The sequence below is a fragment of the Tupaia chinensis genome, unplaced genomic scaffold (genome assembly GCF_000334495.1).
Source record: "Tupaia chinensis unplaced genomic scaffold, TupChi_1.0 Scaffold145652_1, whole genome shotgun sequence".
In the NCBI taxonomy this organism is placed as follows: Eukaryota; Metazoa; Chordata; class Mammalia; order Scandentia; family Tupaiidae; genus Tupaia; species Tupaia belangeri.
This window is the reverse complement of record NW_006205509.1, coordinates 2,609-14,508: the sequence shown is the minus strand read 5'-3', so window position 1 is coordinate 14,508 and position 11,900 is coordinate 2,609. Positions and strand designations below refer to the sequence as shown.

The following is an 11,900-nucleotide window of genomic DNA, read 5'->3' as shown; positions in this document are numbered from 1 at the left end:
AATAGTCAATCGCTATTTCTCATTTTGCTTGTAAAAATACTTTGCCCATCATGAAATACTTCTCAGACCAATCCAGTTGAGAATACTATACATGTCCTCATCAACAGGTAATGAGCCATATCTGTTTCTCACTAATGTCCTGCCTCTCTATTGTTCTCTTGCTATCTTTCTCTATCCTTTTCTCTTCACTTCCCCCATTCCACACTGTCCTATTCTCATTAAGTACCTTCACTGCTTTTATGTCCTCCAATTTTTTTCTCTCTATCATAGCATGTCTGCCTTTTTTAAAAGCAGATCGACTCAGGGTCTAATACAAGGGACTAGAAGCAGCGTTTTGGGATTTTTGTTCTAAATTTTTCACATGCTGTGGAATTAACCTGTTTTTCCCTTATCTGTGTTTCATTTTTCTCACCTTTTAATCTGAGACAGTATTAGAAAATTAAAGGAATTTCCCAATAAATCAATGATCTAAACTGATCTTACTAATTTTATATCCTTTTATTTTAGTCATGCAGTAAGAAAATGGATTATCATTTAGTTTTTGTTTATTTGCTTTCTTTCCTTAGCTCCGAGTCTTCAAATTGGCCAAATCCTGGCCCACCCTAAACATGCTGATCAAGATTATTGGAAATTCAGTGGGTGCCCTGGGAAACCTGACCCTGGTGCTGGCCATTATTGTCTTCATCTTTGCTGTGGTGGGGATGCAGCTCTTCGGGAAAAGCTACAAAGAGTGTGTCTGCAAAATCAACCAGGACTGTGAACTCCCTCGCTGGCACATGCATGACTTCTTCCATTCCTTCCTCATCGTCTTTCGTGTGTTGTGTGGGGAGTGGATCGAGACCATGTGGGACTGCATGGAGGTGGCAGGCCAGGCCATGTGCCTCATTGTCTTTATGATGGTCATGGTTATTGGCAACCTGGTGGTTAGTACTAATTTGTAGATACTTCTGTCCTTTACCCTGAATATCCTGTCCTTGGATACGAAGCCCAATCTGCTTAGTTCTTCTCCTACCTTTTATGTCTGTATTTGTATTCTTTCTTGGCCCAGGAACCCTAAAGTACTGATATTTACAGAGTACTTACCGAGCCATAACCTCCCACAACCTGCTTACCCTTAATCATAGTTAAGAAAGCAAAATTCAGGGCTGGCAGTGGGTTGGTGGTTAAGGCACTGGACTCCCACATAGCCAACTGTGGTTCAAGTCCCAGACTTGGTAGTTTGCTTTCTCACTTTCTTTCTCTCTCTGTGTCTGTCTCTGTCTCTCTCTGGTCAAATTAAAATAATAATAATGATAGATAAAATTAAATAAATACTTTTTAAAATTAAAAAAGGCAAAATTCTGGAAAGTGACTTTCCCAAGGTCATATATCTGGTGAATATCAGATATATTTGCTTATGTTTGTTTTGTTGTTTGTTAGTTTGAGAGATTTTTGCTATATGGCATGTGCACTTAGGGAGAGGCAGAGACTGAAAGCAAGAAATCATCCCCCACACCCTGCCCCAGTCCCTCTCCTCCTGTCTCCTCTAGGGATTTTGGGCATGCATGTAAATGTGCCTGGCATAAGTTTCAAGCCGCCAGTTCCAGGACTTGAACTGCGGTCGGCCACGTGGAAGTCCAGCAACATAACCATTATGCCATCTACTGGCCCTAAAGTTACAGGGTTTTTTTCCTTAAAGAATTATTGTATTTAACTTTATATATGTATTTATTTTTAATTTGACCCCGGCAAGGGGGGTGTGGGGAATAAGAAAGCAAGTCGCAAGATCCAGGACTCAAACCTTGGTCGGCCATGTGGGAGTCTAGTGCCCTTAACCACCATGCCTCCTGCCGGCCCCAAAGTTACAGCTTTTTAAAGACTAGATGGGTGGAGGGACTGTGAATAAATGGGAACCTGGATAAGTGTGATCAGAGTGCAAAAATAAGAGGTGATTTTTGTCATGTGCTCAGGCATCTTGAGACAGTCATGGGAGATATCCTTGAGACAAATAGAGTGGAGGAAGGGTGGTGAGTTCTGGGCTTGGAAATGTTGATCACATTATGTAATCAAGTGCAGGAGTTGTATTTACTGAAGTAATGAAAAGGCCAGAGGGACGTGTTATTTTTATACATACATTTTTTTTCTTTTCTTTCTTTCTTTTTTTTTTTTTTTTTTAAAGGTTTTTTCTTTAGGGCATGTGTGCTTGCCAAAAAGACAGGGAGACAGAGAGACAGAAAGTGAGAAATCATCCCCCGGGCCACACTGCAGTCCCTTCTCCTCCATTCTCCTCTCGGGATCTTGGGCATGCACGCACACGCACCCGGCATGAGTTTTAAGCCACCGGGTCCAGGATACAAACCATGGTCGGCTACATGGGAGTTCAGTGACATAGCCATTACGCTAACTGCTGGTCCCCATTTTTTTCTTCATAGTACTTCTAGATCTGCCCTTTTCTTTGCATTTCTTCAATCATCCAGTATTTCTAAAAGTGTGGTCTGAAAGCCACTTGCATTATAATCACGTAAGTTTTACTCATTAAGAAAAACAAGTTCCAGGTATTTACCAAGATCTACTGTGTCAGAATCTCTTCAAGGTAGGCCAAAGAAATACATATATTTCTTAACAAACATTCATCTCACCCCCTCCTCAGGAGATTCTTATGCATGCTAAAGTTTGGGATTACTATTGCCTAAGTACCTTAATTTTTTTTTTCTTTTTTTTGGAGAGGTTTTTGCTATAGGGCGTGTGCGCTCGCCAGACAGAGAAAGACAGAGATAGAAAGTGAGAAATCACCCCCCAGGGGGGATGGCCACACCGCAATCCCTTCTCTTCCATTCTCCTCTCAGGATCTTGGGCACGCACGCACACGCGCCCGGCATGAGATTAATTAAGCCACCGGATCCGGGACACGAATCGCGGTCGACTACTTGGGAGTCCAGCAACATAGCCATTACGCTAACTGCTGGTCCCAGTACCTTAATTTTTTTTTTTAATTTAATGGATTTATTACCTTTTTTGCTATTGGAGTTATTTTTAATTATTATGAAACTATATACAATACTGAAGTGCTAGGAATACATTTTTTTCAGGTGCTGCTATGAAAGTTAACTATATAGGTTAATCAAGAAGTGAGTACCTCTCCCACTTTTCAAAATGAAGTCTTAATAAAAACTAGTTCAGGGACCAGCAGTTGGCATAATGGCTATGTCGCTGGACTCCCATGTAGTCAACTGCAGTTTGAGTCCCAGACCTGGTGGCTTAAACTCACGCTGGGTGCTTGTACATGCAGGCCCAAGATCCCAAGAGGAGGAGAATGGAGGAGAAGGGATTGTGGTGTGGTCATCCCCCCTGGGGGTGATTTCTCACTTTCTGTCTTTCTGGCGAGTGCATGTGCCCTATAACAAAAACTTCTCAAAAAAGAAAAAAACTAGTTCATCAATGTCCAATGTAGTATAAAATAGCAAATTAAAACAAAAATAAGCAAAATTTGCATCTGATAGCTTGATACTTGGCTATACACTAGAATACAAGTTACCTTCACTGTCTTACTAAAGCTGTTTTATTTTTATAAATGTTAGAAAACTGGGGATGGCAGGTGGCATGGTTGTTAAAGTGGCCTGACTCCCACCTGGTTTACCGCAGTTCAAGTCCCAGACCTGGCAGCTTACTTTCTCACTTTCCTTCTCTCTCTCTGTCTTCCTCTGGTCAATTTCGAGTTTTAAGCCACCGGGTCCAGGATACAAACCGTGGTCGGCTACATGGGAGTTCAGTGACATAGCCATTACGCTAACTGCTGGTCCCCATTTTTTTCTTCATAGTACTTCTAGATCTGCCCTTTTCTTTGCATTTCTTCAATCATCCAGTATTTCTAAAAGTGTGGTCTGAAAGCCACTTGCATTATAATCACGTAAGTTTTACTCATTAAGAAAAACAAGTTCCAGGTATTTACCAAGATCTACTGTGTCAGAATCTCTTCAAGGTAGGCCAAAGAAATACATATATTTCTTAACAAACATTCATCTCACCCCCTCCTCAGGAGATTCTTATGCATGCTAAAGTTTGGGATTACTATTGCCTAAGTACCTTAATTTTTTTTTTCTTTTTTTTGGAGAGGTTTTTGCTATAGGGCGTGTGCGCTCGCCAGACAGAGAAAGACAGAGATAGAAAGTGAGAAATCACCCCCCAGGGGGGATGGCCACACCGCAATCCCTTCTCTTCCATTCTCCTCTCAGGATCTTGGGCACGCACGCACACGCGCCCGGCATGAGATTAATTAAGCCACCGGATCCGGGACACGAATCGCGGTCGACTACTTGGGAGTCCAGCAACATAGCCATTACGCTAACTGCTGGTCCCAGTACCTTAATTTTTTTTTTTAATTTAATGGATTTATTACCTTTTTTGCTATTGGAGTTATTTTTAATTATTATGAAACTATATACAATACTGAAGTGCTAGGAATACATTTTTTTCAGGTGCTGCTATGAAAGTTAACTATATAGGTTAATCAAGAAGTGAGTACCTCTCCCACTTTTCAAAATGAAGTCTTAATAAAAACTAGTTCAGGGACCAGCAGTTGGCATAATGGCTATGTCGCTGGACTCCCATGTAGTCAACTGCAGTTTGAGTCCCAGACCTGGTGGCTTAAACTCACGCTGGGTGCTTGTACATGCATGCCCAAGATCCCAAGAGGAGGAGAATGGAGGAGAAGGGATTGTGGTGTGGTCATCCCCCCTGGGGGTGATTTCTCACTTTCTGTCTTTCTGGCGAGTGCATGTGCCCTATAACAAAAACTTCTCAAAAAAGAAAAAAACTAGTTCATCAATGTCCAATGTAGTATAAAATAGCAAATTAAAACAAAAATAAGCAAAATTTGCATCTGATAGCTTGATACTTGGCTATACACTAGAATACAAGTTACCTTCACTGTCTTACTAAAGCTGTTTTATTTTTATAAATGTTAGAAAACTGGGGATGGCAGGTGGCATGGTTGTTAAAGTGGCCTGACTCCCACCTGGTTTACCGCAGTTCAAGTCCCAGACCTGGCAGCTTACTTTCTCACTTTCCTTCTCTCTCTCTGTCTTCCTCTGGTCAATTTCAAAAAATAAAAATAAAATAAAATAATGACAATGAGTAAAATAAATAATTCTTAAAAAGAAAATAAAAATAAATGTTAGGAAACTAAAATTTATTCCTAAAACAGATAAAATATGTTTTCGTTCTTCCTTCTTGATTTGTTGTAGGCAAGTATGCCTCTCCATGTCTAATTTGTTCTAATATGGGTCCTCTACGACCTCTACTGCTCATGGACACACAGCATTTGTGCATTTTTAGACTTTCAATAAATCAGATCCATCTTTTCTCATTTTTTAGAGAATTTTCTTCCAAAATAGATATACCCTTTGCTTTTTTTTTACTGTAAGAAAAGTAATATATTGGGTCATTGGAAGAATCATGGCAAATTTTTTCATAGAAAAGTACGTCATGACTTTTCCAACCACACAATGTTTTAGATGTACAGATGTGTGTATGTAAAACTAGAAACAATAAACGAAAGGAAGGAGGTTCTAAACTCCTTGTATTACAACCAAAACCAAACAAAATTTCCTTCTGCTGACCTAAGCCCTTAAAATACTGTGTGGCCAAACAAAACACAGCAACAGCTCTTTGTAGTCTGTCACATGAAGTCTGTTGGTCAGTTTGCAGTTTAGCAGGTAAGTTTCCTGATGGTGTCGTTCATTCCTTTTTTCTAACGCTTCTGGCACAGGTGCTGAACCTGTTTCTGGCCTTGCTTCTGAGCTCCTTCAGTGCAGACAACCTGGCAGCCACAGATGACGATGGGGAAATGAACAACCTACAGATCTCAGTCATCCGTATCAAGAAGGGTGTGGCTTGGACCAAAGTGAAGGTGCATGCCTTCATGCAGGCCCATTTCAAGCAGCGTGAGGCCGATGAAGTGAAACCTCTGGACGAGTTGTATGAAAAGAAAGCCAACTGTATTGCCAACCACACTGGTGCAGACATCCACCGGAATGGTGACTTCCAAAAGAATGGCAATGGCACAACCAGCGGCATTGGCAGCAGTGTGGAGAAATACATCATTGATGAGGACCATATGTCCTTCATCAACAATCCCAATCTGACTGTGCGGGTGCCCATTGCTGTAGGCGAGTCTGATTTTGAGAACCTCAACACAGAGGATGTTAGCAGCGAGTCGGATCCTGAAGGCAGCAAAGATGTAAGGCCCCAGCCTAGAAACCTTGATCTTATATGAGAGCAAACAGGGCTTCTAGCCCCTGGGATTGATTCAGCTATTGGTTTGGCAGACATTCTGGAGTGGTCAGTTGACACAGCATCACTCTAGGCCTTCCCTTGATGACCTAGATTCCTGAGATACTCCTGATGTGGCTCCATTGCTTCTGGATAATCTGGGTCAGAGGCTCTAGTAAACCGTTGAGTGCTTCCCTGCTACTAGTCCAGGTTATATCCCCAAGACCAGCCTAGAGTCACATTTGCTTTAGGGTGGGTAACTGTCTTCTGCAAGTGGGTTTTGTTGTTATAAGTCATTCCGATAGAAGTCTTGAGGGCCCTGTGGTTACGGATTGCCTATGAGTTGGGTGACAGTGAGTTGTAACAGGAATCTAGAGAATGGTAGTTTGTACGTTGTTCCTACCAGAGTTAGTTATCAGTGTCAAGTGGACAGGTTGCTACTGATTTGCTTAATCTCCGTTTTCCTTACATATTTAGAAACTGGATGATACTAGCTCCTCTGAAGGAAGCACCATTGATATCAAACCAGAAGTAGAAGAAGTCCCTGTGGAACAGCCCGAAGAATACTTGGACCCAGATGCCTGCTTCACAGAAGGTAAAAGGGGGCAAGGAGTGGGTATGGTCATTGTCACTTGCCCTGCTCACAGACACATTTCTACCCCAGTTAGTAGTTGGGAGAAAGGGCTAGAGGAGGGTGCTCTCTGCTATTTGTAAGATCTTTGTTCTCTACCCCACCATTTTGAAGGAAATTTAAATGGTTTCCCCTAATCATTTCTAACCTATAACAAGTTTCTATTCACAAACTTTGCTTTATTCGTTTTCCCTTAGTATCAGCCCATGAACTTCCCCGGGAAAGACCTGTTCTTTCATTCCCGGGCCTGCCTCCTCATGACCACTTTCTCCTTCTCACTGCTTTCCCTGTCTCCAGAAGGCCATGCCTGTTAGCCTTTGCAGCATAGCCTCAGCCTTGCCACTCTCTCCACTTTCTGATTGGGCCACTGTATTCCTGGCTGTGTGGTGGGATAGCACGGGGCAGGGTCTGGGAGATGGAGGAGAGGGGCACATTTCCACTGTCTGACCTGCCTCTCCTGCTGGTGCCAGGTTGTGTCCAGCGGTTCAAGTGCTGCCAGGTCAACATTGAGGAAGGGCTAGGCAAGTCTTGGTGGATCCTGCGAAAGACCTGCTTTCTCATCGTGGAGCACAATTGGTTTGAGACCTTCATCATCTTCATGATTCTGCTCAGCAGTGGCGCCCTGGTGAGGTCCAGAGGAGACTATGATAAGGGATTGGCTGGGGAAGGGTTTGGAGAAGCAGGGAGAAAAAAGTTGGATGGGTCCCCAGCCTGTTCTCTGAAAACACAGATTGGCTGTGATCCCAAGGGTAATAGTGCATTAAAGTGTTTTGGGCTGGTGTTTCGAGCCTTTGAGATTAGAATTCATACTCATCCACATCCTGATCTTTAGATTTAGCACAATCTCTCTCAAGCTTAAGGTTCCATTTTTATTAGGTTGAGCACACAAATTGCTATGTGTCTTTACTGCCTGGTTTACCATATCCTAAGCAACTTCCTAGAACGGAACTTCCCTCCTTACCTAGCACCAGAATTCTTTTTTTAACTTGTTAGTTGCCCAAGATGAGAAGGCAGTGGTATTTCTCCACCCACTCTCCCTTCACACTCTATTGGATTTGGAGAACCCATGACATTAGGCAGTGTTTAGAGAGCAAATCTCTGGTATGAAGATTATTTATATTTGCAGTGTCCTAAGTGCTTATCGTTAATCAGCGAGGCATCCAGGGCACTGAACACACAGTCTCCTCCCCTGCTAGGATTAATTATTTTGGCATTTGCATGTATTTTTATCTGAGTTATAACTGAGTACACCTGGACAGGTCTGGTGTGAGGGAGCTATTTGCTATTTGAATATATATGATAACAGAAGGGACTTGAAACATCATACATTTTTCTTCTTCTTTTTTTTTTGAGAGAGAGGTTTTCGCTATAGGGTGCGTGCGCTTGCCAGACAGAGAGAGGCAGAGAGACAGAAAGTGAGAAGTCACCCCCCAGGGGGGACGACCATGCTGCAATCCCTTCTCCATTCTCCTCTCGGGATCTTGGGCACACACGCACACGCGCCCGGCATGAGTTTTAAGTCACCGGGTCCAGGACACGAACCGCGGTCGACTACGTGGGAGTCCAGCGACATAGCCATTACGCTAACTGCTGGTCCCCCATTTTTCTTCTTTTAAAGTAAGGGAAAGGCAAAGAATGTAGAGTTATGGAATGTTTTTAAAGAACGTGTGGAATAAAAGTTTAATCTGGAAGCAAAAAAATGAGAGAGAAATTTCAGATTCAGAGTTAAAGATTCTGCCTGTGACTTGAGAAGTCTCCCTGACTTGCGAGGCGAGAGAGTAAGAAGGACGCGAACCGCGGTCGACTACGTGGGAGTCCAGCGACATAGCCATTACGCTAACTGCTGGTCCCCCATTTTTCTTCTTTTAAAGTAAGGGAAAGGCAAAGAATGTAGAGTTATGGAATGTTTTTAAAGAAGGTGTGGAATAAAAGTTTAATCTGGAAGCAAAAAAATGAGAGAGAAATTTCAGATTCAGAGTTAAAGATTCTGCCTGTGACTTGAGAAGTCTCCCTGACTTGCGAGGCGAGAGAGTAAGAGAAGCTGAGAATGGTGATGTGCAGGCCCAAGGATGAATAGGACAGCTTTCCTGAAGAGGGTCCTGGGGGTGGAGGGAAGCTTTATGTGGGAAGGTGGCAGGATTAAAGTAGGAGGCAAAAATGATGACATAGTAGCCTTGATCTGAGTGAAGGGGAGCCAAACCATCCTGCCTCCCCTGGACCATTCGTTGCATCAATGAGCTTTCTTGACACACTTCCTGAATCCCTGCCGAGGCTCCCCAGATGGTTTCCCTTGAGAAGAGGAAGGATCAGAGCAAGACAAGTGATTGGAGAAGAGCATTGTATTATTGTTGTCATCATTATTCTTCAAGTCTAGTGAACTAAAACCTAAAGTAACGGAGAACATGCCTCATCCTTTGATTCTTCTCTCCCATCTCCACAGTAATCACAGTAAAGCAACAGTGAAACATAAGTTCTGAACTTTCTTTACTGCTCACCTTTGATGATTTTCGTTTGTCATAGATGAGGAATCAGGGGATATTTCACTCATTACATGAAGACCCTATGTACTGACAGGCCAGAGATAGAAGAACAGCAAAGGGAAACCACAGCTAAAATATCCAAGAGAAGCCCAGAATCTGAAGAATGTGGTCATAATGAGACTTCAGAGGGAGAGGATTTGAGCCCACAGTGTATAAGATCAGTTTTGGGCATTTCACACACTTCAGGTTATAGAATGGATTTCTTTCTTTTTTAAAATTTGTTTCTCCTTTTTAGGAGAAAGGAGCCTTAGGGCATATGCACTCACCAGATAGAGACAGTGAGAGAGAAAGTGAGAAATCACCCCTCCAGAGGGAATGGCAGTACTGCAGTCCCTTCTCTTCCATTCTCCCCTCAGGATTTTGGGCACACACGCATATGTGCCAGGCATAGCTGTCAAGCTGACAGGTCCAAGACTTGAACTGTAGTCTGCCATGTGGGTGTCTAGTGCCTTAGCCACTGTTCCACCTGCTGATCTGGCTCAGAATGGGTTTCTAACAAATGGAGATGAGGGAAAACCTGACAGGGAAGCTGCTGCCTTTTAGATTGAGTAGGGGAGACTTATTTGCCTCAAGACCCTGAGGAAGCCTGTGGAACCCATGACTTCTGTCCCCACTGCCCACTGATGAAACTGGAGCACCTGATACCCATGTGTCTCCATCTTAGAAGACGAAGTAGCAGCCCAATTCTACCCTTCCTTCTGGAATATTCAGATTGCATGGTAGGGACTTTTCCTACCTCCACAGCTTTCTCTCATGCTCTAGGAGTTCCCTCCTCTTAGCACCACATAGGCCCCCACTCTGCAAATGGGCATGCGCATACTTGGGTATCAAGGAGCTATCTTATTCTTGAATTCCAGAGAAAGAAAGTGAGGCTAAAATTTTCATTGCCTGGGTGTCCCTACCCTTGGGACACTACACCAATATCTATGCTGTCAGGGGGCTAAGAGGAGAAAATGTTTTGCTATATCTTATACGTATAGTGTCAGTGAGGATGTGCAGATATTGGACCACTTGTACCATTGGTGGGAGTATAACATGGTATAACCAGTTTAGAAAACAGTTTGGCAGATTCTCAGAAAACTAATCACAGAGGTATCATACACCATTCTCTTCCTAGGAACATATCCAAATGAAACAAACAAAATGTCCATATAAAAACTTACACTCAAGGGACCAGCAGATGGCGTAATGGTTACGTCGCTAGACTCCCATGTAGTCGACCATGGTTGCAGGCTTAAAACTCACACCAAGCGTGTGTGCAAGCATGCCCAAGATCCCAAGAGGAGAATGAAGGAGAAGGGATTGTGGCATGGCCATCCTTCCTGGGGGAAGATTTCTCACTTTCTGTTTCTCTGGCTGGTGCACACACCCTATACCAAAAATCTCTCAAAAAAAAAAACCAACTTACATTCAAATGTTCATAGCTGCATTGTTCATAATGGCCCCAAAAAACAAGAACAGCACATATGTCCATCAATTAATAAGAGATAAACAAAATATCCTTTTATAATGGCATATCCATACACTGGAATATCATTCAGCTATTAAAAAGACCCATGACAGAACATGAATAAACTTGAGCACCTTATGCTAAGTTTAGAAGCCACTTACAAGAGAGCACATAGTGTGTGTTTCTTCTTATATGAAATGTCCAGCATAGACAACTCTGTAGAGACAGAAATCAGGTTAGTGGTTGCCTAGGAGGTGCTAACGAATGCAGGTGGGGGTTTTCTTGAAGATAATAAAAATGTTCTAAAATTGGCGCTACTAATGCACAGCTGTGAATGTAATAAAAGCCATCAAAATGTACATTTTAAATGGTTGAGTTGCATCATATGTGATTTATATCTCCACAAAGCTATTAAATTTAAAAAAAAGAAAAGAAAGAAAACCATGTAGCAGGGGAGTAAAGTGAGAGAGACAGGGAACTGACGACAGGCCATGCCCTGCAGGAGGAGCTGCCTGAGCGTGGCGGTGCACCCAGCGGTGCCAGTTTACCTTGACACATTGCAATAGGCAGCTCCTGCCTCTCTTGCAGGCCTTTGAGGACATCTACATTGAGCAGAGAAAGACCATTCGTACCATCCTGGAATATGCCGACAAAGTCTTCACCTACATCTTCATCCTGGAGATGTTGCTCAAGTGGACAGCCTATGGCTTCGTCAAGTTCTTCACCAATGCCTGGTGCTGGCTGGACTTCCTCATCGTGGCTGTACGTGTCCTGCTTTCTATTTCTCACCCCTTCTAGCAGGAAGACAGCAAAGGGATTTCTCTTTTTGTAATGGGTCGGGGAGTGGGGGGGATGCTGCCCAGGACCCAGGTTGTAGATCAAGGTGTGAATGTAGTTTTGGATGAAGTTCTGCTCATAGCTCTCAGGTCTTCATTTGGGAGGGGAAATGCTGAAGTTCCTGCATTTACTCTTGGTACTAACCAACCAGTTCCTTACTCTGGTGGGTCTGGCTTAGTTTTATTCTAAGAAT

General features: G+C 43.0%; 1 protein-coding gene across 1 annotated transcript in view; it reads left to right on the top strand.

The window, feature by feature from the left end:
* The window catches only part of LOC102471851 (sodium channel protein type 8 subunit alpha), an 80,434-nt gene extending 68,766 nt beyond the window's left edge, over positions 1-11,668 (top strand). The window contains 5 exon segments of the mRNA XM_027768137.1: positions 567-923; positions 5,747-6,217; positions 6,727-6,844; positions 7,351-7,505; positions 11,459-11,668. Of these exon segments, the coding sequence (XP_027623938.1) occupies positions 567-923; positions 5,747-6,217; positions 6,727-6,844; positions 7,351-7,505; positions 11,459-11,668 (1,311 nt within the window).
* The last annotated feature ends 232 nt before the right edge of the window (positions 11,669-11,900 follow it).